The following is a 25,921-nucleotide window of genomic DNA, read 5'->3' as shown; positions in this document are numbered from 1 at the left end:
CAGAATGCAATACTTCAAAAATGAAACTTCTGCACAGCCTGGTCCAATTATCTCTCACCCTCTAACCTCATTTCGCCTAATGATTACACTTGGCCTCAACTCAGAGGATCGATTAGTCCATTGTAAGTTTTACTTATGACATGCGTACCCCGCCCATCTTTACCCTTAATCGTTCTTATTTGATTATTTCACTTATGTCAATGATATAATGCAAAAGTGAGTCTTATTTGCTACAATTGTCAGTTTCCTGCCACAAGGATACATTGTTGCATCTTCTAATACAGTTACCACTACTGCATCTCTGCCACACCACAAATTTACTTGGTATGCCTCTGCTACACCACAAACTAAGCAAACAAAAGATTTTTCATTTTCCAGTCTTTCTCTTCTCCCTCCTCTCAAAATGGAGCGCCGATTGCAAGCTGAGTGTGGAGATACGGGTTTGGTGAGTGGGAATTTTAAGTGACAATATCTTTTTAAAAATCTGGTCTGCAGTTAGCATTTAACTGGGATTTACCCTCTAGATAAGGTAGGGTTAAGAAAGTAAAGTAAGTTTCTTACAGTCTTAGGCAGAGATTAACAGGCTCTACTGCAGAGTAGCTGATTAGTTAAGTAGCTGACCAGTCCAATCTGGTTGCTGCAGTTTCAAAAAGGTATAAATAGAGGGGTCTGGATACAGCCAGCAAACAGAGTGAAGATTGAAAGCAGAGTGTGGAGACAGGAGTTTGGTGAAGGAGGGGAGGAGGTGCTCCTTTTTTCGCCCTCCAGTATTTGGTTCTTGCTTCGGTTTAGTGGAAAGAGCTGGTTGGTGAGTAACTGGTAAGCTATTCTACTTATAGTAGCCTGTAAAGTTAAGGTAGGGCAGGGAAGCTCAGCCGAGTGGAATGTACAGCTTGTGGCATTTGAGAAGTCAAAGACGCACCAGGTCTCCTAGACAAACACATCTGCAGGAAGTGTTACCGGCTGCACAAGCTTGAACTCAGAGTTTCAGAATTCAAGCGGTGACTGGAATCACTGTTATGCAGCCACGAGGCAGAGAATTACACAGATAGCACATTTAGGGAGGTGGTTAAGAGCATGCAGGCAGATAGGGAATGGGTGATCCGCCAGGCAGTCTAAGAGAACCAGGCAGGTAGTGCAAGAGTCCTCTGAGGCAATCTCGCTTGCTAATCTGTTTTACATTTTGGATACTGGTGAGGGTGATGGTTCCTCAGAGGGATGCAGTCAGAGCCAAGTTTGTGGCATCACAGGTGGCTCAACTGCATAGGAGGAGAGGAAGAGGAGCGGAAGAGCAGTAATGATAGGTGATTTGTTAGTTAGGGGAACAGGCAGGTGTTTCTGCGGCCGGAGGCATGACTCTAGGATGGTGTGTTGCCTCCCTGGTGCCAGGGTCAAGGATGTCATGGTACAGCTATAGGACATTCTTCTGGGGGAGGGTGAACAGCCAGAGGTTGTGGTCCACGCTGGTACCAACGACATAGGTAGGAAGAGGGATGAGGTCCTGAAAGCAGATTTTAGGGAGCTAGGAAGGAGATTAAAAAGCAGGACCTCAAAAGCAGTAATTTCAGGATTACTCCCAGTCCCATGTGAAAGTGAGTTTAGTGGCGCAGTGGTTAGCACCGCAGCCTCACAGCTCCAGGGACCCGGGTTCGATTCCGGGTACTGGCTGTGTGGAGTTTGCAAGATCTCCCTGTGTCTGCGTGGGTTTCCTCCGGGTGCGCCGGTTTCCTCCCACATGCCAAAGACTTGCAGGTTGATAGGTTAATTGGCCATTATAAATTGCCCCTAGTATAGGTAAGTGGTAGGGAAATATAGGGACAGGTGGGGATGTGGTAGGAATATGGGATTAGTGTAGGATTAGTATAAATGGGTGGTTGATGGTCGGCACAGACTCGGTGGGCCGAAGGGCCTGTTTCAGTGCTGTATCTCTAAACTAAACTAATAGGAGAATTGAGCGACTGAACACGTGGAAAAATGGTGTAGGAGGGAGGGCTTTAGATTCCGGAGGCTTTGGGTTCTGGGGTAGGCGGGACCTGTATCAGATGGACGGGTTACACCATAACAGGACCGGGACTAATATCCTCACAGGGATATTTACTAGTGCTGTTGGGGAGGGTTTAAACTAGATTGGCAGGGAGATGGGAACCTGAGAGGGAGCTCAGATTGAAGGGAGGCAAAACGGATAACTTGTCAGGGATGTGAGAACCAGGACAAATATCAGAGGAAGACCAAGGTGCACAGAATACTGGGGGAGATAGACAGCACTAGAGTAGGGAATAAGATGATATTAGGTGAGGTCAGAGTAAGGGAGAAAGTAATAAAAGTCTAAATCAGGATTAATGTGCATGTATGTGGATGCATGGAGTGTGGTTAATAAGATTGGTGAGGTACAGGTGCAGATTACCATGTGCAAATATGATGTGTTTATGACAAAGACCTGCCTCAAAGAAGGGCAAGACTGGGTGTTAAATATTCCTGGATACAAGGTGTTCAGGAAAGGGAAAAAAGGGGGAGGGGTGGTGGTATTGATGGAGAGCATTGCAGTGCTGGAGAAAAAGATGTCCCAGAGGCGCTGAGGACAGTATCAATTTGGCTAGAGATAAGGAACAAAAAAAGGTGCGGTTACATTGCTTGGTGTCGTCAGAAGGACGTGGAGCAACATATTTGCAAGGAAATTACAGAGAGGTGCAAAATTTATAAGGTAGTTATAATGGGGGACTTTAATTATCCAAACATAGACTGAGATAGTGGTAGTGTAAAGGGCAGTCAGGGGCAAGAGTTCCTGAAGCGTGTTCAGGAAAATTTTCTGTAGGAGTACGTTGCTAGTCCAACGAGAAAGGAGGCACTGGAGACCTGGTTCTTGGGAATGAGATGGGCCATGTGGATCAAGTATCAGTAGGAGATCATTGAGGGGACAGTGATCATTGTATCATAAGGTTTAGGCTGACTATGGAAAAAAGACAAAGAAAAATCCAGAGTAGGTACAATTAACAGGGGGGAAAAACCAACTTCAATGGGGTAAGAATGGAGCTGAGGCAAAAAACTGGAGTCAAAGGTTGACAGGAAAACCAGTAGCTGAACAATGGGCTACCTTCGACGAGGATTTAGTTCGGGCACAGTCAAGGTATGTTCCCTGAAAGAGGAAAGGTAGGGCAAACAAATCCAGATCTCCCTGGATGACGAGGTAGAGATTAAGATAAAGAAGAAAAAGTGTGCTTATGACAGATGTCAGGTAGAAAATACTATTGAGAACCAGGCTGAATATAGAAGGTCCAGAGGGGAAGTGAAGAAGCAAATAAGAGAAGCAAAGAGAGAGCATGAAAAGAGACTGGCAGCTAGCATTAAAGGAAATCCCAAAGTTTCCTATAGACATACAAACAGTAAAAAGGTGATAAAAGAGTGGGGCTGATTAGCACCTATAAACGGGATTTACACATGGAGGCTGAGGGCATAGCTGAGGTATTAAATGAATACTTTGCATCTGTTTTTACCAAGGAAGATGATGCAACCCAGGCAATGATGAAAGAGGAGGTAATTTAGACACTAGAAGGGTTTAAAACTGATAGACAACGTATTAGATTGTACTTAAAGTGGATAAAAGGACCAGGTGAGATGCATCCAAGGACACAGAGGGAAGCAAGGGTGGAAATCGCAGAGGTGCTGGCCATAATTTTAGTCATCCTTAGACTCGGGGGTGGTGCCAGAGGACTGGAGAATTGCAAACGTTACACCCTTGTTCAAAAAAGGGTGTAAAGATAAGCCCAGCAACTACAAGCCAGTCAGTTTAACTTCAGTGGTGCGGAAACTTACAGAAAAAACAATTCGGGACAAAATTAATAGTCACAGGGACCAATGCGGGTTAATTAAGGAAAACCAGCATGGATTTCTTAAGGGAAAATTATGTTTAACTAACTTGCTAGAATTCTTTGAGGAGTTAACAGAGAGGGTTGACAAGGGCAATGCTATTGATGTAGCGTACATGGACTTTCAAAAGGCGTTTGATACAGTGCCACACAACAGACTAGAAAGCAAACTTATAGCTCAAGGAATTAAAAAAACGGTAGCAACGTGGATACACAATTAGCTGAGTGACGGGAAACAAACAGCAGTGGTTAATGGATGTTTTTTGGGCTGGAGGAAAGTTTGTATTGGAGTTCCCCAGGGGTCAGTGCTTTTCTCGAAATATATTCATGTTCCAGACCTTGGGTGTACAGGGCACAATTTCAAAGTTTGCAGATGGTACAAAACTGGTGAACTGTGAGGAGGATAGAGTAGAACTCCAAAAGGACATAAACAAGTTGGTGGAATGGGCAGACAGGTGGAAGATGAAGTTCAATGCAGAGAAATGTGAAGCGATTGATTTTGGTAGGAAGAATATGGAGACAATATAAAATAACAGGTACAATTCTAAAGGGGAGTGCAGGTGCAGAGGGACCCGAGTGTATATGTGCAGAAGTCATTGAAGGTGGCAGGACAGGTTGAGAGAGCAGTTAATAAAACATACAGTATCCTGGGCTTTATTAATGGAGGCATAGAGTACAAGAGCAAGAAAGTTACATTGAACTAGTACAAGACATTAGTTCGGTCTCGGCTGGAGTATTGTGTCCAGTTCTGGACACCGCACTTTAGAAAAGACGTGACGGTATCGGAGGGAGCACAGAAACGATTCACGAGAATGGTTCCAGGGATGAGGAACTTCAGTTATAAAGATAAATTGGAGAAGTTAGGACTGTTTTCCTTGGAGACGGCGGAGAGGTGATTTCATACAGGTACGCAAAATCATGAGGGGTCTGTCCAGAGTAGATAGAGAGAAACTTCCCATTCATGAAAGGATTGAAAAACGAGAAGGCACAGATTTAAAAGTATTTGGTAAGAGAAGCAAAAGTAACATAAGAACTTTTTCCAGCAGAGTGTGGTTAAGATCTGGAATGCGCTGCCTGAGAGCGTGGTGGAGGCAGGTTCAATTGAAGCATTCAAAAAGGAATTAGACTGTTATATGAAAAGGAAGAACGTGCAGGATTACAGGGAGAAGGCAGGGGAAGAAACTGAGTGAATTGCTCTTTCAGAGAGCCGGTGCTGACACCGTGGGCCGAATGGCCTCCTTCTGCACTGTAACAATTCTGAGATTCTGTAATTCTGTGATTCAATTCTAACCAGGTTAGCTTGCTCTCCGGATGTTTCTCAATGGAACCACCCCTCCCTCCCTCACTATCCAAAGCTTCCTGGTCTACTCCAAATTTTAAATTTGTTTTCCAAGTTCAGTTCTACTGTTACCAAGTTCCATGCCTTTTTTCCTGTTGCCTTTGAATTGCAACCTGATTATATAGCTTTACTTCCAAAGTCCTCAAATTACTGGCCAGACACTTCTCAAACTTTGTTGAACCTTCTAAGCTGGCTTTGCCGAGGCTTATTTTTTTTAAAATCACAATTTAACTTTGCCAAGGCTTCAGCGTCAATATTGAGGGTTTCCAGCACATTTCTGAATTTGACCACCTGAAGATTTCCTGCAGAATTTTCATTACTTTTACCTAGGTGCCTGTAGTACACAGATTTATATTCTTTCCACTGGCCTGCAAATATGATTAAGTACAGCTTTCCTTCCAAATGATCCCATTTCATTTTTCTCACAGTACCCCTCCTTCCACACTCCTTAGATTGAAGTATGAACCCAGAAATTCTTCAGTGATACAAAAGCAAAATACTACAGATGCTGGAAACCTGAAACAGAAAATGCTGGAAACACTCAGCAGGTTAAGCAGCATCTGTGGACAGACAAAACAGAGTTAATGTTTTAGGCCAATGACCTTTCATCAGAACAGCTAGAAGCGGGCTGTTCCGGGTTGGAGGACTGAGGTTAGAGGCTTTGGAAGGAAGACACCAGAGATGAGGTCAGTGGCAGATCTGGAGATGATAGCTTGACATTTGATGGTGGGGACACAGTCCAGGGGGAGGCAAGAGGAAGTGTCGAAGAGTTGGTATTCAGCCTCATCAGAACAGACGATGAAAGGTCAATGACCTGAAATGTTAACTCTGTTTCTTTCCACAGATGCTGCCTGACCTGAGTATTTCCAACATTTTCTATTTATAATTGTTCATCGAAGACTGTTTCTCCTTTCATCATTCTTAGTTTTAAATTTCTTGACTTTTTCCCTTGGTTCCATTTACATCTCCCTCTCAGATTTGCTTTCTGATTTAATTTGTTTATCTACTTTTCATTGCTCCCTGGTGAGTCCTGGAACAAGTGCTTAAAGTTTACTTATTTATTCTATTAATCTTGCTTATTAATGTTTAGATTTGTGGAACCAAAGGTCCACAGTTTTAACTGCTCCCACGTTTTCTTTCCTTTTGATTTGGGAATTTCCTGGCATGTATACACAATGCAGGAATACCTGATTAAGGTTACTGAGCAGGGTGGGGACCAGGAGGGTCATAGCTAATCAATCACTAAAAGGCTACAATACTGCAAGGACATTAGGAACACATACAAGAGCTTTAGGTTGCACTATTGGGACAATACAGTACAAAATTAATTATAGAATCACAGAATGGTTACACCACAGGTGGAGGCCATCTGGCCAGTTATGTCCATGCTGGCTCTCTAACAGAAACTCACCTAGTGCTACTCCCCTGACTTTACCCCACAGCCCTGCAAATCTTTTTCTCAGACAATTATCCAGTTCTTTTTTTGAAGGCCTCGACTGAATCTGCCTCCACGATACTCAGGCAGCGCATTCCAGATCTTAACCACTCACTGCATAAAAATCATGTCGCTGTTGTTTTATTTACCAATCACCTTAAAAATACACTATGGTTGTGCTGTACAAGGCTTTGGTAAAAGCCACACTTGGAGTATGGCGTCTAGTTTTAGGCCCATTCATGGCAAGGAATATCAAGCTCCTGAAGAAGGTACGGAGAGTTGCCTGGAGAGACTCAGGAGTTGGGGTCATTTTCATTAGAAAAATGCCACTTTAGAGGACTTTCATGAAGATTTGTTAAAATGATGGGATTATGTTCTGTTAGGTTCCTGGGTTACATGAGATAGAAAGGGATGAGAGAACCAGGCGGCATGTAACAAAAAAATGCTTAAGCAAAGAATTTGGCCTGCTGTTAGGAACTAATTCTTTTCAAAGAATCATCTCCCTCTAGATCAAATTACAAAAGCATACGCTCAGTATTCTGTCTTTATTCAAAAGGAATTTGGATGTTCCAAAAAGAGAGGAAATCAATCCAGTAAGAGAGAGTAAGTCCCAAGTTTGCAGGAATTACGAGGATGTGTGCGCTATGGTGGTCTTTTGAAGCTTTATTTGATAGCTTTAGCAGGTTGGAGAGCAATTTCCCCAGTTGCCCCTAAGCTGGCCTCAGTTTTCTTTCCCCCTTTTCCAGAAGATTGTATGACTTGGGGGTGTGGTGGGAGAAGGGGGACCCAATGGTGTCAAATAGCAAGAAAGCGGGACAGTCAGAAAGAAAGAAAATATATATATAAATGCATACAAACATTCATCTCATCTCCCTCTTTTTTTCTGATTGTATTAATAAGCCTGTCTATCTCTGTTGCAGTTCGGAAAGGCCCGCACTCAAATGTAAGCTCATCTCTTCCGTCCACAGATGTTGATTGACCTGCTTTATATTTCCAGCACTTGGTTATTTCAACAGTCTGCCTTTGTTGGACATAACACAAAATGAGTTTGGGCATCTGAACTAGTTCTTAGTGGAAACAAGCAAAAGCACATAATGACTTGACAATTTTTTAAAGCAAATTAGCAATCTCAACTAATTTGCTTTAAAAAAATTGTCAAGTCATTATGTGCTTTTGCTTGTTTCCACTAAGAACTAGTTCACACTATATAAAGAGGTACAGTGTGAGAAATGGAAATTGTATATACGGATATAGTATGAATGGCTCTGACTTTGGGCCTATGGTATACTGTTAGGAACAGTAGAAACAATGAAACCTTGCATATTCATAATAATAATAGGGGTGACCTAATAAAGGTCTTTAACTTTTATTTGAGCTTGATAGGATAGATGTAGAGGACATTTTCATTTGTGAGGGAGTCCAAATTGAGGGATCATAAATGTAAGAGGGTGTGGATAAGGTACTAAATGAATACTTTGAATTGTTCTTGACTAGAGAAGATGCTGCCAATGTAGCAGTAAAAGGAGGAGGTAGTTATATTGGATAGGATAAAAATAAAGTGGAGGTACTTAAATGGTTGGCAGTACTTAAAGTCAAAAATTTGCCTTGTCTAGATGTAATGCACCCTAGGTTTCTGAGAAAAGCAAGGATAGAAATTACAGAAGCTCTGGCTACAATATTCCAATGCTCCTTAGATACGAGAGCAGTGCCAGAAGGCTGGTGGATTGCAAATGTTACACACCTGTTCAAAAAAGGGGATGGATAAAATTGGCAATTACAGGTTAGTCAGCCTACTGGTCAGTGGTTTAGAGACAATAATCCTGGACAAAATTAATTGGCACTTGGAAAAGTATGGGCTAATAAATGAAAGTCAGCATGGATTGGTTAAAGGAAAACCGTGCTTGACTAAGACAGAGTTCCTGACGCAGTAACACAGACGGTTGATGAGGGTAGTATAGATGATGGTGTGTAAATGTACTTTCAAAAGACATTTGATAAAGTAGCAAAATTAAAGCCCATGGCATTAAAGGGACAGTGACAGCATGGAGACAAACATGGCTAGAGACACAAAGCAGAATGTAGTGTTGAAGGGTTGAAGACTGGAAGGAAGTATACAGTGCTGTTCCACAGGGGTCGCCATTAGGCACAGTCCTCTTTTTGACGTACATTAATGTCCTGGACTTGAGCAAACAGGGTATCATTTCAAAATCTGCAGGTAACCAGAAACTCCAACGAATGGAAGATATGAGGAGGACAGTAACAGATTTCAAGAAGACAAAGACATATAGCTGGTGAAATTGCACACAGAAGTGTGACGTGATACATTTTGGAAGGAAGAATGGAGAGGCAATAGGAACTAAATAATATAACCTTAAAGCACGTGGATGAACACAAATTTTTGAAGGTGGCAGGACAAGTCAAGAAGGCTGCTATGTTTAAAAAAAAAAACAGGATTCTTAACTTTATTAACAGACACAAATACAACAGCAAGCAAAAATCATGCTAACCCCTTAAACACTGGTTAGGCCTCAGCAGGGCACCACACTTTAGAAAGGAAGTCGAAGGCTTAGAGAGGGTGCAGAAGAGATTTACTAGAATAGTATCACGAATGAGTGACTTTAGTTACGTGGAGACACGGAAGTTGAGGTTAGTTTCCTTACAGCAAAAAATGTTAGGAGATTTGATAGAGGTATTCAAAATAATTATTAGTTTTGATAAAAGTAAATGAGGAGAAACTGTTGCCAGTAGCAGAAGGGTCAGTAACCAGAGCACAAAGGTTGAAGGCAATTGGCAAATGATGATCTGGAATGCACTGCCTGAAGGGCTGGTGGAAGCAGATTCAATAACAACTTTCAAAAGAGAATTTTGAAAGGGAAAACTTTGCAGAGTTGTAGGGAAGGAGCAGGGGATAAATTGACAGCTCTACCAAAGGCCGGCACAAGCACAATGGGCTAAATGGCTTCCTTCTGTGCTCCATCAGACTACAACTACAATCCAATAACAAATTATGGAAAAACGTCTTTACCCAGCGAGTGGTTAGAATGTGGACCTTGTTACCACGTAGCAGTTGAGGCAAATAGCGTAGATGCCTTCAAAGGGGAGCTGGATAAGTGCATAAGGATTTCCCAAATAAGTGCTTTCCAAGTGAAATCAGGCAGATGGGAAAATACAAAGTTAAAGAGCCCAAAAAATTGCAAATTTTTTCCCTTATATTCCTTTTAAAACCTAAACCTATATTTAAGAAGGGAGATAGAACATGTTCAGGAAACTATAGACCCGGTCAGCTTAGCATCGGAGGCAGGAAAAATAATGAAATCGCTAATAAAGGGGAGAACAAAAGAACATCTAGACATGAGAAATAATGAATAGTCAGCATGGATTTCAAAAGAGAAAGTCTTGTTTGACCAAGAGATAACAGAAAAGGAGTAGACAATGGTAATGCAGTAGATGTAATTTACCGAGACTTTTAAAAGGCCTTCGATAAAGATACCAGATAATAGACTAATGAATAAAGTGAGATTGCGGAATCAGGTGACAGGTGGCAGAATGGATGGTCAGCTGGCTTCAAGACAGACAGCAGACAGTGGGGAGTAAAGAGTAGTTATTCAGAGTGACAAAAAGGTGGGAAGTGGTGTTCCACAAGGATCATTGATGGGACCATGGTTGTTCACAATTTATATTAACGATTTAGACTTTGGAATCCAAACCACAATTTCTAAATTTGCACATGTCAAATTGGGGGCAGGACTGTCAATACTGAGGAGCACAGCAACAAATTACAAGATATTAATAAACTTGCAGAATGGGCATATAACTGGCAAAAGAATTTCATAGATAAGTGTGATATTACATTTTGGCAATAAAAATGAGGTTGCATATTAATTAGAAAAGAATCATCCAAATGGGGTACAGGAGCAAAGGGATCAGAGAACAAAAATACACACATCACTAAAAAGTATCTAATACAGGATAACAAAGCCATAAAAAAAGGCTAACCAAGCACTTGGTGTTGTCTTCCATCTAGCCAGGCAATGAAGGTGAGAACTGGAGCCAACGTACCTTCTAACTTTTTTTGTAGCGTGCAGGCCCTTGAAATTTGGTGTGCAGTCACACATGCACAATAACATAAAAGGGGTCGATATGTATACAGCCTGTGAGAAAACTTTCAGGTTGCGGCCGCGCAGCTTAGAGGCAACACTGGCTGGATCCTATTCTTTACACATTAAGCTTTTATTTTTCTGTCCGAAGAATTTCACAGCAGACAGTGGCTGACCAGTAGTTTCTATTTTCACTTCATGTAATTAGGCCTGAATTTTCCTCAATGGACGTCGGGGTTTTTTCCCCCTCTCCCAGGAGACTGCATGACCTGGGGAGTGAGGTTGGGAGGAGGGGGTAAGTTTTTTTTTTTTTAAATTCATTCATGGGATGTAGGCGTCACTGGCCAGGCCACAAATTATTGCCCATCCCTAATTGCCCTCGAGAAGGTGGTGGTGAGCTGCCTTCTTGAACCGCTGCAGTCCATTTGGGGTAGGTATACCCACAGTGCTGTTAGGAAGGGAGTTCCAAGATTTTGACCCAGCGACAGTGAAGGAACGGCAATATAGTTCCAAGTCAGGATGGTGTGTGACTTGGAGGGGAACTTGCAAGGTGGTGGTGTTCTCATGTATTGGCTGCCCTTGTCCTTCTAGTTGGTAGAGGTTGCGAGTTTGGAAGGTGCTGTCTAAGGAGCCTTGGTGCATTGCTGCAGTGCATCTTGTAGATGGGACACACTGCTGCCACTGTGCGTCGGTGGTGGAGGGAGTGAATGTTTGTAGATGGGGTGCCGATCAAGCAGGCTGCTTTGCCCTGGATGGTGTCGAGCTTCTTGTGTTGTTGGAGCTGCACCCATCCAGGCAAGTGGACAGTATTCCATCACACCCCTGACTTGTGCCTTGTAGATGGTGGACAGGCTTTGGGGAGTCAGGAGGTGAGTTACTCGCCTCAGGATTCCTAGCCTCTGACCTGCTCTTGTAGCCACGGTATTTATATGGCTACTCCAGTTCAGTTTCTGGTCAATGGTAGCCCCCTAGGATGTTGATAATGGGGGATTCAGCACTGGTAATGCCGTTGAATGTCAAGGGGAGATGGTTAGATTCTCTCTTGTTGGAGATTGTCATTGCCTGGCACTTGTGTGGCGCAAATGTTACTTGCCACTTATCAGCCCAAGCCTGGATATTGTCCAGATCTTGCTGCATTTCTACACAGACTGCTTCAGTACCTGAGGAGTCACAAATGATGCTGAACATTGTGCAATCATCAGCGAACATCCCCACTTCTGACCTTATGATTGAAGGAAGGTCATTGATGAAGCAGCTGAAGGTGGTTGGGCCTAGGAGACTACCCTGAGGAACTCCTGCAGTGATGTCCTGGAGCTCAGATGATTAACCTCCAACAACCAAAACCATCTTCTTTTGCGCTAGGTATGACTCCAGCCAGCGGAGGGTTTTCCCCAATTCCCATTGATCTCAGTTTTGCTTGGGCTGCTTGATGCCATACTCGGTCAAATGCTGCCTTGATGTCAAGCGCAGTCACTCTCACCTCACGAGTTCAGCTATTTTGTCCGTGTTTGAACAGTGCAGTTGTGCATTATGTTTAGGTGAGAAGGGCCGAGTGATTTTTCCTGTCCTTATTTGTATGGTCTCACATCAGGATTTATTTTAAACTCACACTGGGGATTACCATAAAAGATGCATAAACATAATAAATTCTATCATCCATACTTTTACACAGTCCTTTGTCACAAAAACTGAATTGTGTAGAACCAGTCAAATAATGCTGTTAACTTTCAGATCTGAAGTCACTGATTGTGCTATGTAGTCTATTAGCTGGAAGAATATGGCCCATAGTTCTAGTGAATGGTTTTGTAACATAAATCAGATTTAGTAACAAATAGTAGCTACACACTTTATGGAAAAATCTCTGCTGCTCCTTGATTTTACCATCATCTTTCTGATCCCGCAACTGACTCGGCACACCTCCTGGATTTCATTCCCATGAAAATACCTCCAGTGTGTCCTCCGACACTCTACCCTGAAATAGCTTTTGCACTTCACTCACTACACCAGTCTCCAAACTTGGAGAACAGCTCATTGATGCTCCATGCATGAACTCTGTATTCTTATCTCCTATTTCCTACTTCCCGTTTACTATCAGGGTTTTACGTACCCTAGTTATGTAACCAGACTTATGTAATTTGAGCTTTGAGCCCATTCGCACGTGCATTTTGGCTGCCGCTCCGTACCCAAGCCTATCAATCTATTTCCACTTTTGCCCTTTCCTTTTAACTTATTTTCTCCTTACCCATCCTAGACCCCTCTCTTCCACATCATAACTCCTTTCACTTCTCCACTTTGTTACTCTGCCCTGCCAATTCCTGACCTAAAGCATTGTCTACTCCTCAATCTGCCTGCTCTTGGCGCCATTCCAGACTTGATGCACTTTTAGGTAAGGCTACAGCTTCACGCTGTGCATCTCTTGGCATCCTCTGAAGAAATCGAAACACTCGGCACTGGCTCATTATGAACAGCAACCCCACTTCTCCCATCCCACACTCTCGATCTTCCCGCCCAGTGTGCCCACTGGTAGCTGATGCTTTCCTCCCGCAGCCTCTGCACTGAACAATTCCCCATCCTCAGTGATTTCAACCTCTATCCCAACTCATCATGCTCGCTCTCCTTCACAAACCTCTTATCCTCCCTAAATCTCTCCCTCCATGTAAACTGGCCACCCCCTTGACCTTGCCATCTCATGTGGTCTTGTTAGTCCATCGTATCAATTATAGATAAGGCCATCTTGGAGCACTCTCCACTCACATTCCCCCTTCCCAGGCCCTCACCCTACCTCCTCATGTAACCATCCCCCTATTCTCTTACAACTGCACTTTCAAAATCCTAGCTGTCCAGCCTTTGGCCCTCTGTTCGCCACATTTTTTGCTCAACTGCACTCTCACCTCCACCTTTCATGCCCTAGACCCCAATAAAACCATTACATTCTCTTACCCTTGCCATTCCCCCTAGTATGGCCCTCACTGCCACCCCTCAAGTCATGGGATGCAGACTTGAAAGGATATGGTGGACAATCTATTTAGCCATCCACTGCAAACCTGGCTGGAACATACTATATAATCGAGCCCTGCTCTCCTACTGTAAAAATATTTCGGGATCATCCTGGAATGCAAAGATAACCCCTGGCTTCTTTTCTCTACAGCAAACAGTCTTCTTAAAAACCTCTCCCCTGTCCCTTCTACTCTCACCAACAATAAGCAGAAGGAGCTCGTGGACTTCTTTGTCACAATGATCGAGACCATCTGATCAGCTGCTTCTCCCTTCCACTCGTCCACCTGACCGAATATCCTCTAAAGCTCCCCCAGGCCTTGCCCTGAACTCGCATCTTTCTCTAGTTTCTCAATCTTCCCTCAGGCCCTCTGAGCTGTTCTTGCCCATGAGACCCACCTCCTGCTCCCTCGACCCTATTCCCACTAAACTACTGACCACCCAACTTCTCCTCCTAGTCCCCACCTCACCCAATATTGTACAGGAACATAGGAAGATATGAACAGGAGTAGGCCATTCAGCCCCACGAGCCTATCCTGCCATTCAATGAGATCATGGCTGATCCGCGGCCTAACTCCATATACCTGCCTTTGGCCCATATCCCTTAATATCTTTGCTTAACAAAAATCTATCTATCTCAGATTTAAAATTTAACAACTGTTCTAGCTTCAACTGCTGTTTGTGGGAGAGTGTTCCAAACTTCTACCACCCTTTGTGTGAAGAAGTGCTTCCTAACATCTCTCCTGAACTGTCTGGTCCTAATTTTTAGACTATGCCCCCTAGTTTTAGAATCTCCAACCAGTGGAAATAGTTTATCTTTATCTAGCCTGTCTTTTCCTGTTAATATCTTGAAGACTTAGATCAGATCACCCCTTAATCTTCTAAATTCTAGTGAAAACAGGCCTAATTTGTGTAATCTCTCCTCGTAACTTAACCCCTGTAGTCCAGGTATCATTCTTGTAAACCTACGTAGCACTCCCTCCAACGCCAATATATCCTTCCTAAGGTGTGGTGCCCAGAACTGCTCACAGTACTCCAAGTGGGGTCCAAGCAGGGTTTTGTACAGCTGCAGCACAACCTCTGTCTTTATACTCCAATCCTCTAGATATAAAGGCTAGCATTCCATTAGCCTTTTTGATTATTTTTTGCACTTGCTTGTGACATTTTAAAGATCTATGCATCTGAACCCCCAAGTCTCTTTGGACATCCACTGTACTTAACCTCTTCCCATTTAGTAAGTACCCTGCTCTATCCTTTTTTTGGCCCAAAATGGATAATCTCACACTTGCCCGCATTGAAATCCATCTGCCACAGTTTTGCCCACTCACCTAGTCTGTCAATATCTCTTTGCAATTTTATGCTATCATCTAGACTGTCTACAGTGCTGCCTAACTTTGTATCATCAGCAAATTTGGATATATGACTAACTATGCCATCATCCAAGTCGTTAATGAATAATGTGAATAAACTGAGGCCCCTGCAGGACACCGCTAGTCACATCCTGCCAATCGGAGTACTTACCCATTATCCCCACTCTGTCGCCTACTACTCAACCAACTTCCTAACCATGTCAATAATTTGCCCTCAACTCCATGGGCTTCTACCTTAGTTAACAGTCTCTTATATGGGACTTTATCAAATGCCTTCTGGGAGTCCATATAAGTGATATCCATAGACATTCCCCCTGTCCACTACCTTAGTCAGTTTTTCAAAAAATCGTAAACAGTTCTCTCTCTCCAGGTGTTGTCCCTCTCTCCTTTAAGTCTGCCGTCATCATCCCTCTCCTCAAAAAAACTACTCTTGACCCCACTGTCCTTGCAAACTATTGTCCCATCTCCAATTTCCCTTTCCTCTCCAAAGTCCTCGAACATGTTGTCGCCTCCCAAATATGGGCCCAACTTTCCTGGAACGCCATGTTTGAATCCCTCCAATCAGGTTTTCGTCCCTGCCAAGGTACCAAAACAGTTCTTGTCTAATTCGCTAATGAGATCCTGTGACAAAAGTAAACTTTCCCTACTTGCCCTTCTCGACCTGTCTGCAGCCTTTGGCACGGTTGACCACACTATCCTCCTCCAATGCCTCTCCACTGTTGCCCAGCTGGGTGGGGCTGCTCTCACCTGTTTCCACTCTTATCTAATCTTATCCAAAGTATCACTTGCAATAACTTCTTTTTCTGCTTCTGCGCCTCCACTTCTGGTGTCCCCCAAGGATCTATCCTTGGCTGGCTCCTATTTCTCAACTAGATGCTGCCCCTTGGCGACATCATCCAAAAGCAGAGTGTTAGTTTTCACATGTATGCTGACGACACATACTCTACCTCACCGTCACCTCTCTCTCAACCCCTCCACTGTCGCTAAATTATCAGACTAGTTATTCGACATCTAGTACTGGATCAGCAAAAATTTCCTTAAATACTGGGAAGACTGACGACATTTCGGTCCCCACTCCAAACTCCGTTCCCTAGCTACTGACTCCCTCCCTCTCCCGGTCAACAGTCTGAGATTAAACCAATCTGTTCACAACCTTGATGTCACATATGACATGATGAGCCTCTGACCTCATTGACCATCACAAAGACCACTTATTTCCACCTCAGTAACATTGCCCGACTTTACCCCCGTCTAAGCCCAACTGCCGCTGAAACCCTCATTCGTGCCTTTGTTACCTGTAGACTTGACTATTCCAATGCACTCCTGACTGGCCTCACACATTTTATCCTCCATAAACTTAAGGTCATCCAAAACTCTGCTGCCTGTGCCTCAACATGCACCAAGTCCCGTTCACTCATCAGATCTGGTTGCTGACCTACATTGGCTCTGAGTCAAGCAATGCCTGGATTTTAAAATTCTCATTCTGGTTTTCAAATCCCACCATGGCCTTGCCCCTCCATATCCCTAATCTCCTCCAGCCGCACAACTCTCCCAGATATCTGCACTCCTCGAATTCTGGCCTCTTCAGCATCCCTGATTTTTAATTGCTCTACCATTGGTGGCTGTGCCTTCAGCTGCCTAGGCTCCAAGCTCTCGAATACCCTCCCTACACCTCTCCACCTCCTCACTTTCCTCCTTTAAGACACTCCTTACGACCTATCTCTTTGACCAAGCTTTTGGTGATCTGATCCAATATCTCATGTGGCTTGGTGTCACATTTTGTTTTATAATGCTCCGATGAAGCGCTTTGGGACTTATTACGTTAAAGGTGCTATATAAATAAGCTGTTAATTATCACAGTACACTCTGGATTGGATTACATAGGATATACGGCACAGAGATGGGCCATTTGGCCCAACCTGTCCAGGCTGGCATCTATGCTCCACTTGAGCCTCCTCCCATCTTTCCTCATCCAAAGCCATCATCGCAACCCCCTATTTCCTTTGCCTCATGTGTTTGTCTAGCTTCCCCTTAAATGCAACTATACTATTTGATTCAACTACTCCCTGTGGCAACGTGTTCCACATTCTCATCACTCTGAGTAAAGAAGCTTCTTCTGAATTCTTTATACTTATTGGTGATTATCTTATATTGATAGCCTCTAGTTATGCTCTTCCCCACAAGTGGAAACTTTCTCTCTGCATCCACTCTATCAAAGCCTTTTGTAATTTTAAAGAAATCTATCAGATCACCCCTCAGCCTTCTTTCCGCACCCCACCCCCCCCCCCCACGAAAAGAGACCCAGCCAGTTCGTCCTTTCCTGATGTATATCCTCGCACTTCTGGGATCATCCCTGTAAATCTCTTCTACACCTTCTCCAGTGTCCCTACATCCTTTTTATAGTATAGTGACCAGAACTGCATGCAGTAGATTAGATTAGATTAGAGATACAGCACTGAAACAGGCCCTTCGGCCCACCGAGTCTGTGCCGACCATCAACCACCCATTTATACTAATCCTACACTAACCCCATATTCCTACCAAACATCCCCACCTGTCCCTATATTTTCCTACCACCTACCTATACCAGTGACAATTTATAATGGCCAATTTACCTATCAACCTGCAAGTCTTTTGGCTTGTGGGAGGAAACCGGAGCACCCGGAGAAAACCCACGCAGACACAGGGAGAACTTGCAAACTCCACACAGGCAGTACCCGGAATCGAACCCGGGTCTTTGTAGTCTAACCGAAGTTTGAAACCGGTTTAGCATAACATCCTGACTTTTCAATTTTGTCCCTCCAGAGATAAAGTCTAGTACTTGGCATGCTTTTTTTTTTTTTAAATGACCTTGTTACTCTGTGGCTCAACTTTTAGTGATTGGTACATTTGCACCTCTAGACTCACACTTTCCAAGTGACAAGTGTTAATTTTATACCAATTATGTTTAATTATATGCAGGTGGGCATATATATTCGTGAAACTGTGGTGTGGTTGAGTTAGGAGGTATATACTTTGTAAATAAATGCAAGACTGAGTAAAGATTGGCTCCAGCATCATCCTTCATCACCAACTGGCTTTTCGGAACAGAATAAGTGACCTCCTCTTTCTTCCTACCAAAATGTACAACCTCAAATTTATCTGTGCTGAACTTCATTTGCCAATTATTTGCCCATTCTGCAAGTTTATTAATGTCCTCTTGTAACTTGTTGCAGTTCTCCTCAATATTGACTATATCCCCCAATTTGATGTCATCCACAAACTTAGAAACTGTGTTTTTGACTCCAACGTCCAAATGGCTAATGTAAATTATTAACTACAGTGGTTTCAGCTCTGATCCTTGTGGAAAACCACTTCCCACCTTCTACCACTGTGAATAAATACCCTTTATATCCACTCTGTTTTGTCTTGGAGCCAGCTAGCAAGCCATTCTGACACTTGTCCCCTGACTCTGCTTTCCCTGACCTTATTCATTAATCTATTATGGGGCACCTTATCAAAGGCCTTTTGAAAATCCAGATAAATGACATTTACTGAATTAACATTGTCTACGCTTTCTGTCACCTCCTCAAAATGTTCAATAAGGTTGGTCAAGCAAGATTTTCCCTTTTGAAATCCATGCTGACTATTGATTATTATATTTTTCATTTCTACAAATTCTTCTATTCACTCCATTATTACAGATTCCTACCACTGATGTTGAACTGACTGGTCTACAATTCCCTGGGCATGTTCTGTTCCCCCTCCTTAAATATAGGAATTGCATTAGCTATCCCCCAATCTTCTGGCACTACATCGATTTCTAACAAATTATTAAATATGTAGTGATGTCTCTATCTCTTCCCTAGATTCTTTTGGAATGTGTGGATGTAATCCATTTGGACCAGGGTTTTATCCTCTTTGAGTTTGATTAGTTTATTCAATAGGTTCCCTTTTTTCTATTTTAAATGCACGTAACTCATTACTCAGATCATTATTCAATGTCATGTCTGTTCTATCTCCCTGGTAAACACCAAGGCAAAATAATTAATATTTCTGCCACCTCTCATCATTACCTGTGGTACTATCCTGTCTATGCCTTAATGGTCCTCTTCCTATCACAGCCTTCCTTTTTTTTTTAAAAATGATGTGCCTATAAATTTTTTACTATTTTCTGCTATGTCCTTGATAATTTAATTTCATAGCTCCTCTTTGCCTTCACCCCCCCCCCCCCCCCAATCTCTTCGTATTCTCTCACCATGCACTCCTCTGCTGTCTATGTACTTAATGTATGCCTTTTTCCTACCCCTCATTTGTTCCCTTATGTCTTCATTCATACATGGAGTCTCTTTTTTTTTTTTAAGTGAAATATATTTTTCCTGCACTCTGTTGAATAGTTTTAAAAATGCTTCCCCATCGTTGTTTGCCAATGTTGTTGCCCATTTTATTTTCCCAAGTTCTATTCTTAGCTGCTCAAAATCAGCTTTTCTCCAACCTATTAAAATGTTTTTCGTCATACTTATGTCCTCCTTTATCACATTAAAGCATAATATATTATGGTCACTATTACCTAAATGCTTCCTACTTTTACTTCTCTTATCTGTTATGGTTCATTCCCCATTACTAGATCAAATAATAAATCTTCCCTTGTTGAACTTTTTACATGTTGGGTTAGAAAGAAGTCCTTGTAGGAACTCCATTCCATTACCCACATCTTCTGTCCAATTAGTATATGGCAGTTCAACAGGTGAAAACTACAACTCCCAGAAAGGGCCCCTCGCATATTCATAGCAGGAGCTCGAACTCCCCACTCCCTTGCTATGCAACTCTTATGTTACATGAGTCATGCTGCACTCCATCTTTTGTAATTCCACAGAAGCAGAGTGAAAGCAGCCCACATCATAGAATAAGCAACGTTGACATAGTTTTCAAAAACAGCCCTTAAATGTATATTCTATGTATACCACATTAAATATATTAGAAGAAATTCATCCAATCAAACCTAGGCTGTGTGTATAAGTGACACTCACGTTCTTCCTTCCTTCCACTGGAACTGAAGGATAAAAGGCCATCGTGCTGTCCACTTTCTGTTCAGATTCATGGGAAGGACTGTACTTAACACTCTTCTTTCTCATTCTTTTTGCTCTGTGCGATACTGGTACTTCTACCTCTTTGATGACTGGAGGTTGCTCTTCAGAATCTTTTGCATCCTCTGTTTCCATCTCACTACAGATAGATGATTCAAACATCATCTTTCCATTCATAACCATCTTAGTTATCTTTAACTTCAACTCTGGCGAACCATTTTGTGTAGAATCAGATGCTGCAGAAGTGTGAATGCCTTCATCAATTGCACAACAACCCTGGGTAGGAGAGCTCTCAGGGGATTCAGACCACTGTTTTGTCTCTGGAGACTCAGAAAATGGAGTAGGAATCATAGAAGCCAGATCTTGAAGCTTGCGTAGTGGAATATAGGGTGGTGCCGAAACATGTCCATTAAATGCAAGTTGTGCACCATCCTGTGAATCAGTGGACAGCTGAACAGCACTTCTGTCCTGCAGATTACAGCACTCTTGTTCACAGATATTCTGTCCCAGCCTGCAGCCTGTGTCATTGCTCTCAGAAACACTGAAACCCAACGAATTTGAAAATTGTTGTGGACTGGCAAAAGGCAAAGCGCTGCCCACTGTCAATTCATATTCACAGGCATGATCCATCTTGCCCTGGTATCACCCTAAGAGAGAAGAAAAAGTAACTGGAAAAATCTTTAATGTTAAAGATATCAGTGCACATAGAACAATTCTCACCAAGCCTCCACATAATCTTATGTAGAAAACTTCAAAATCACTTTGGACACTGATGAGGTGACCATACACTATCAAAAACCATATTGTGACACTTCATACTTAAGAATGTGTCAATCAGCAAAACAGTTCCAAAAAGGGCAATTCTTGCCATAGCATGATTTTAGGAACACAGTCACAATGCACTACTTCCAGCCTCACTGGACAATGAAGATATAAATTATGGGATTAATTTTTAAATTTTCTCAATCTTAGAATTGGATCATTACACGTGCATTCATGAAACCCAACAGTGATGCCAATTCCACAGCAAATTTTAGAACATTAGAACATTACAGCGCAGTACAGGCCCTTCGGCCTTCGATGTTGCGCCGACCTGTGAAACCATCTGACCTACACTATTCCATTTTCATCCACATATCTATCCAATGACCACTTAAATGCCCTTAAAGTTGGCGAGTCTACTACTGTTGCAGGCAGGGCGTTCCACGCCCCTACTACTCTCTGAGTAAAGAAACTACCTCTGACATCTGTCCTATATCTACCACCCCTCAACTTAAAGCTATGTCCCCTCGTGTTTGCCATCACCATCCGAGGAAAAAGACTCTCACTATCCACCCTATCTAACCCTCTGATTATCTTATATGTCTCTATTAAGTCACCTCTCCTCCTCCTTCTCTCCAACGAAAACAACCTCAAGTCCCTCAGCCTTTCCTCGTAAGACCTTCCCTCCATACCAGGCAACATCCTAGTAAATCTCCTCTGCCCCTTTCCAAAGCTTCCACATCCTTCCTATAATGCGGTGACCAGAACTGCACGCAATACTCCAGGTGCGGTCTCACCAGAGTTTTGTACAGCTGCAGCATGACCTCGTGGCTCCGAAACTCGATCCCCCTACTAATAAAAGCTAACACACCATATGCCTTCTTAACAGCCCTATTAAATCCCTGAAAGTTGCCACCCAGGTTATGTACCTGGACACCAAGATCTCTCTGTTCATCTACACTACCAAGAATCTTCCCATTAGCCCAGTACTCTGCATTCCTGTTACTCCTTCCAAAGTGAATCACCTCACACTTTTCCACATTAAACTCCATTTGCCATCTCTCAGCCCAGCTCTGCAGCCTATCTATGTCCCTCTGTACCCTACAACATGCTTCAGCACTATCCACAACTCCACCGACCTTCGTGTCATCCGCAAATTTACTAACACATCCTTCTACACCCTCTTCCAGGTCATTTATAAAAATCACAAACAGCAGTGGCCCCAAAACAGATCCTTGCGGTACACCACTAGTAACTAAACTCCAGGATGAACATTTGCCATCAACCACCACCCTCTGTCTTCTTTCAGCTAGCCAATTTCTGATCCAAAGCTCTAAATCACCTTCAACTTCAAATACTTCCGTATTTTCTGCAATAGCCTACCGTGGGGAACCTTATCAAACGCCTTACTGAAATCCATATACACCACATCCACTGCTTTACCCTCATCCACCTGTTTGGTCACCTTCTCGAAAAACTCAATAAGGTTTGTGAGGCACGACCTCCCCTTCACAAAACCGTGCTGACTATCGCTAATGAACTTATTCTTTTCTAGATGATTATAAATCCTGTCTCTTATAACCTTTTCCAACATTTTACCCACAACCGAAGTAAGGCTCACAGGTCTATAATTACCAGGGCTGTCTCTACTCCCCTTCTTGAACAAGGGGACAACATTTGCTATCCTCCAGTCTTCCGGCACTATTCCTGTCGACAATGACGACATAAAGATCAAGGACAAAGGCTCTGCAATCTCCTCCCTAGCTTCCCAGAGAATCCTAGGATAAATCCCATCTGGCCCAGGGGACTTATCTATTTTCACACTTTCCAAAATTGCTAACACCTCCTCCTTGTGAACCTCAATCCCATCTAGCCTAGTAGTCTGAATCTCAGTATTCTCCTCGACAACATTTTCTTTCTCCACTGTAAATACTGACGAAAAATATTAATTTAATGCTTCCCCTATCTCCTCTGATTTCACATACAACTTCCCACTACTATCCATGATTGGCCCTAATCTAACTCTCGTCATTCTTTTATTCCTGATATACCTATAGAAAGTCTTAGGGTTTTCCCTGATCCGATCCGCCAATGACTTCTCGTGTCCTCTCCTTGCTCTTCTTAGCTCTCCCTTTAGATCCTTCCTGGCTAGCTTGTAACTCTCAAGCGCCCTAACTGAGCCTTCACGTCTCATCCTAACATAAGCCTTCTTCTTCCTCTTGACAAGCGCTTCAACTTCTTTAGTAAACCACGGCTCCCTCGCTTGACAACTTCCTCCCTGCCTGACAGGTACATACTTATCAAGGACACGCAGTAGCTGCTCCTTGAATAAGCTCCACATTTCGATTGTTCCCATCCCCTGCAGTTTCCTTCCCCATCCTACGCATCCTAAATCTTGCCTAATCGCATCATAATTTCCTTTCCCCCAGCTATAATTCTTGCCCTGCAGTATATACCTGTCTCTGCCCATCGCTAAGGTAAACCTAACCGAATTGTGATCACTATCACCAAAGTGCTCACCTACATCTAAATCTAACACCTGGCCGGGTTCATTACCCAGTACCAAATCCAATGTGGCCCCTGGTTGGCCTGTCTACATACTGTGTCAGAAAACCCTCCTGCACACACTGGACAAAAACGGACCCATCTAAAGTACTCGAACTATAGTATTTCCAGTCAATATTTGGAAAGTTAAAGCCCCCCATAACAACTACCCTGTTACTCTCGCCCCTGTCGAGAATCATCTTCGCTATCCTTTCCTCTACATCTCTGGAACTATTCGGAGGTCTATAGAAGACTCCCAACAGGGTGACCTCTCCTCTCCTGTTTCTAGCCTCAGCCCATACTACCACAGTAGATGAGTCCTCAAACGTCCTTTCTGTCGCTGTAATACTCTCCTTGATTAACAATGCCACACCCCCCCCTCTTTTACCATCTTCTCTGTTCTTACTGAAACATCCCGTTAAAGTCATAGTCTTGGAGAGATACAGCACTGAAACAGGCCCTTCGGCCCACCGAGTCTGTGCCGACCAACAACCACCCATTTATACTAATCCTACATTAATGTTCCAAGGTCCAGACTGTTGTAAATTATTTTGACCTATATGGGTCATAATTTGGAAAGAAAAACTACACAAGATGACATTTAAAAATTCAAAGCACTCATCATACAAGTCTCAAATATTAACAACCAAAAATCAAACAAAGCACAGTCTGTGCTTCTTGAGAGACAACAGAGAGCAAACTCATATCTTCCCATTAACTTTTTGTTTGGACCACGCATAACATGTAAGTAGAGACCATGAGTGTTATTAGGCTCACGAACACAAGAAATAGGAGAAGTAGACCACATGGCCCATCGAGCCTGCTCCGCCATTCAATATGATCATGGCTGATCTTGGGCCTGAATTCCACTTTCCTGCCCGCTCCCCTTATCCTTTGATTCCAAGTCCAAAATTCTATCCATCTATCCCAGCCTTAAATGTATTCAACGATGGAGCATGCACAACCCTCTGAAGTAGAGAATTCCAAAGATTCACAACCCTTTGAGTGCAGTCATTTCTCCTCATCTCAGTCGGATTAGATTGGGCGGCTAGTTTTTTCGGCTGTGGGCCGACACGATGGGCTGAATGACCTCCTTCTATGCCTTAATTTTTCTACTGATATTTATCCCGAGACTGTGCCCCCGCGTTCTAGATTCCCCAACCAGCGGAAACAATCTCTCAGCTTCTACCCTATCAAGCCCATTCAGAATCTTGTATGTCTCAATTAAATCACCTCCCATTCTTCTAAACTCCAGAGAATATAGGCCCAATTTACTCAGCCTGTCATCATAGGACAACCCCCACATTCCAGGGACCCATTTAGTAAATCTTCACTGCAGCGCCTTCAGTGCAAGTATATCCTTTCTTAAACGTGGAGACCAAAACTGCACACAGTATTCCAGGTGCGGTCTCACCAAAGCCTTGTACAATTTTAGTAAGACCTCTTTATTCCCGTACTCCAATCCCCTTGCAATAAAGGCTAACCTGCCATTTGCCTTTCTAATAGCCTGCTGTACCTGCATATTAACTTTGTGCATTCCTTCTATGAGTACACCCATATCTCTCTGAAAATCAACACTTACCAGTGTCACACCTTTTAAAAAATATTCTGCTTTTCTATTTTTACGGCCTAAGTGAACAACTTCACACTGCCCTACATTATACTCAAATTGCCAGCTTGTTGTCCACTCACTTAACCTGTCTTTACCTCTTTGCAGCCTCTCTATGTCCTCCCCACAGTTTACCTTTCCACCAAGCTTTCTATCATTGGCAAAACTTAAGATACATTACTCTCTGTCTCTTCATCTAAGTGATTAATAGAGTGCAAATAGCTGAGGCCCCAGCACTGATCCTTGCAGCACCAACTCTCTGCTTCCTATCTGTTAACCAATCCTCTATCCATGCTAATATATTACCCCAAATACCATGAGCACTTACCTTGCCTATTAATCTTTTATTCCAGCATCTTCCCAACGACTGATGCTAGGCTAACTGCCCTGTAGCTCCCAGTTTTCCTTCTACCTCCTTTCTTGAAAAGCGGTGTAACATTTGCCAACTTCCAATCTGATGGGACCACTCCAGAATCAAAGGAATTCTGGAAAAACACAGCTAGTGTATCCACCATCTCTGCAGCTATCTCTTTCAGAACCCTAGGGCTGAATTTTATTGGGGCAATATTAATCACGGGGGCTCACTTCTATAAGAGGCTGCACGCCGCCCCCCCATATTACATGGCGTGAGGCGGGACATTCAGCGCAGCAAGAGTTTTGACAGTTGTGCAGCAGGTACTGGGGTCCTATTTTAAGCACCCCAGCGCCTGCTTCCTGACAGCTAAAGGCCTGCTACCCGACCCGAACCCGACAACGTGTCGGGTTTGGGTCAGGTCAGGCCCATCTTCCAGATCCGGCTTGGACTGGACACGCACAGTAAGTGTTCTGCCGTTAAGTATTGA

At 43.2% G+C, this 25,921-nt stretch overlaps 1 protein-coding gene and 1 long non-coding RNA gene across 9 annotated transcripts in view; one reads left to right on the top strand and one right to left on the bottom strand.

The window, feature by feature from the left end:
* Nucleotides 1–25,921, bottom strand: part of LOC137375825 (histone-lysine N-methyltransferase NSD2-like) — a 311,894-nt gene that overhangs the window by 256,419 nt on the left and 29,554 nt on the right. For all 8 annotated transcript variants that reach the window (XR_010976069.1, XR_010976070.1, XM_068043335.1 and 5 more), the window contains one exon: nucleotides 20,108–20,811. Coding sequence is in view for 6 of the 8 variants with exons in the window: in XM_068043335.1 (XP_067899436.1) it covers nucleotides 20,108–20,794 (687 nt within the window). In the remaining 2 variants the exon portion in view is untranslated. The remainder of the gene's footprint in view (nucleotides 1–20,107; nucleotides 20,812–25,921) is intronic.
* LOC137375827 (uncharacterized) overlaps nucleotides 368–25,921 on the top strand; it is a 52,900-nt gene continuing 27,346 nt past the window's right edge. Inside the window, exon 1 of the long non-coding RNA XR_010976071.1 lies at nucleotides 368–445. This is a non-coding gene — a long non-coding RNA (uncharacterized lncRNA). The remainder of the gene's footprint in view (nucleotides 446–25,921) is intronic.

This window comes from Heterodontus francisci, chromosome 12 (assembly GCF_036365525.1).
Source record: "Heterodontus francisci isolate sHetFra1 chromosome 12, sHetFra1.hap1, whole genome shotgun sequence".
NCBI classification, from domain to species: Eukaryota; Metazoa; Chordata; class Chondrichthyes; order Heterodontiformes; family Heterodontidae; genus Heterodontus; species Heterodontus francisci.
Note: the sequence above shows the minus strand (reverse complement) of the source record. Positions and strands in the feature narration are given on the sequence as shown.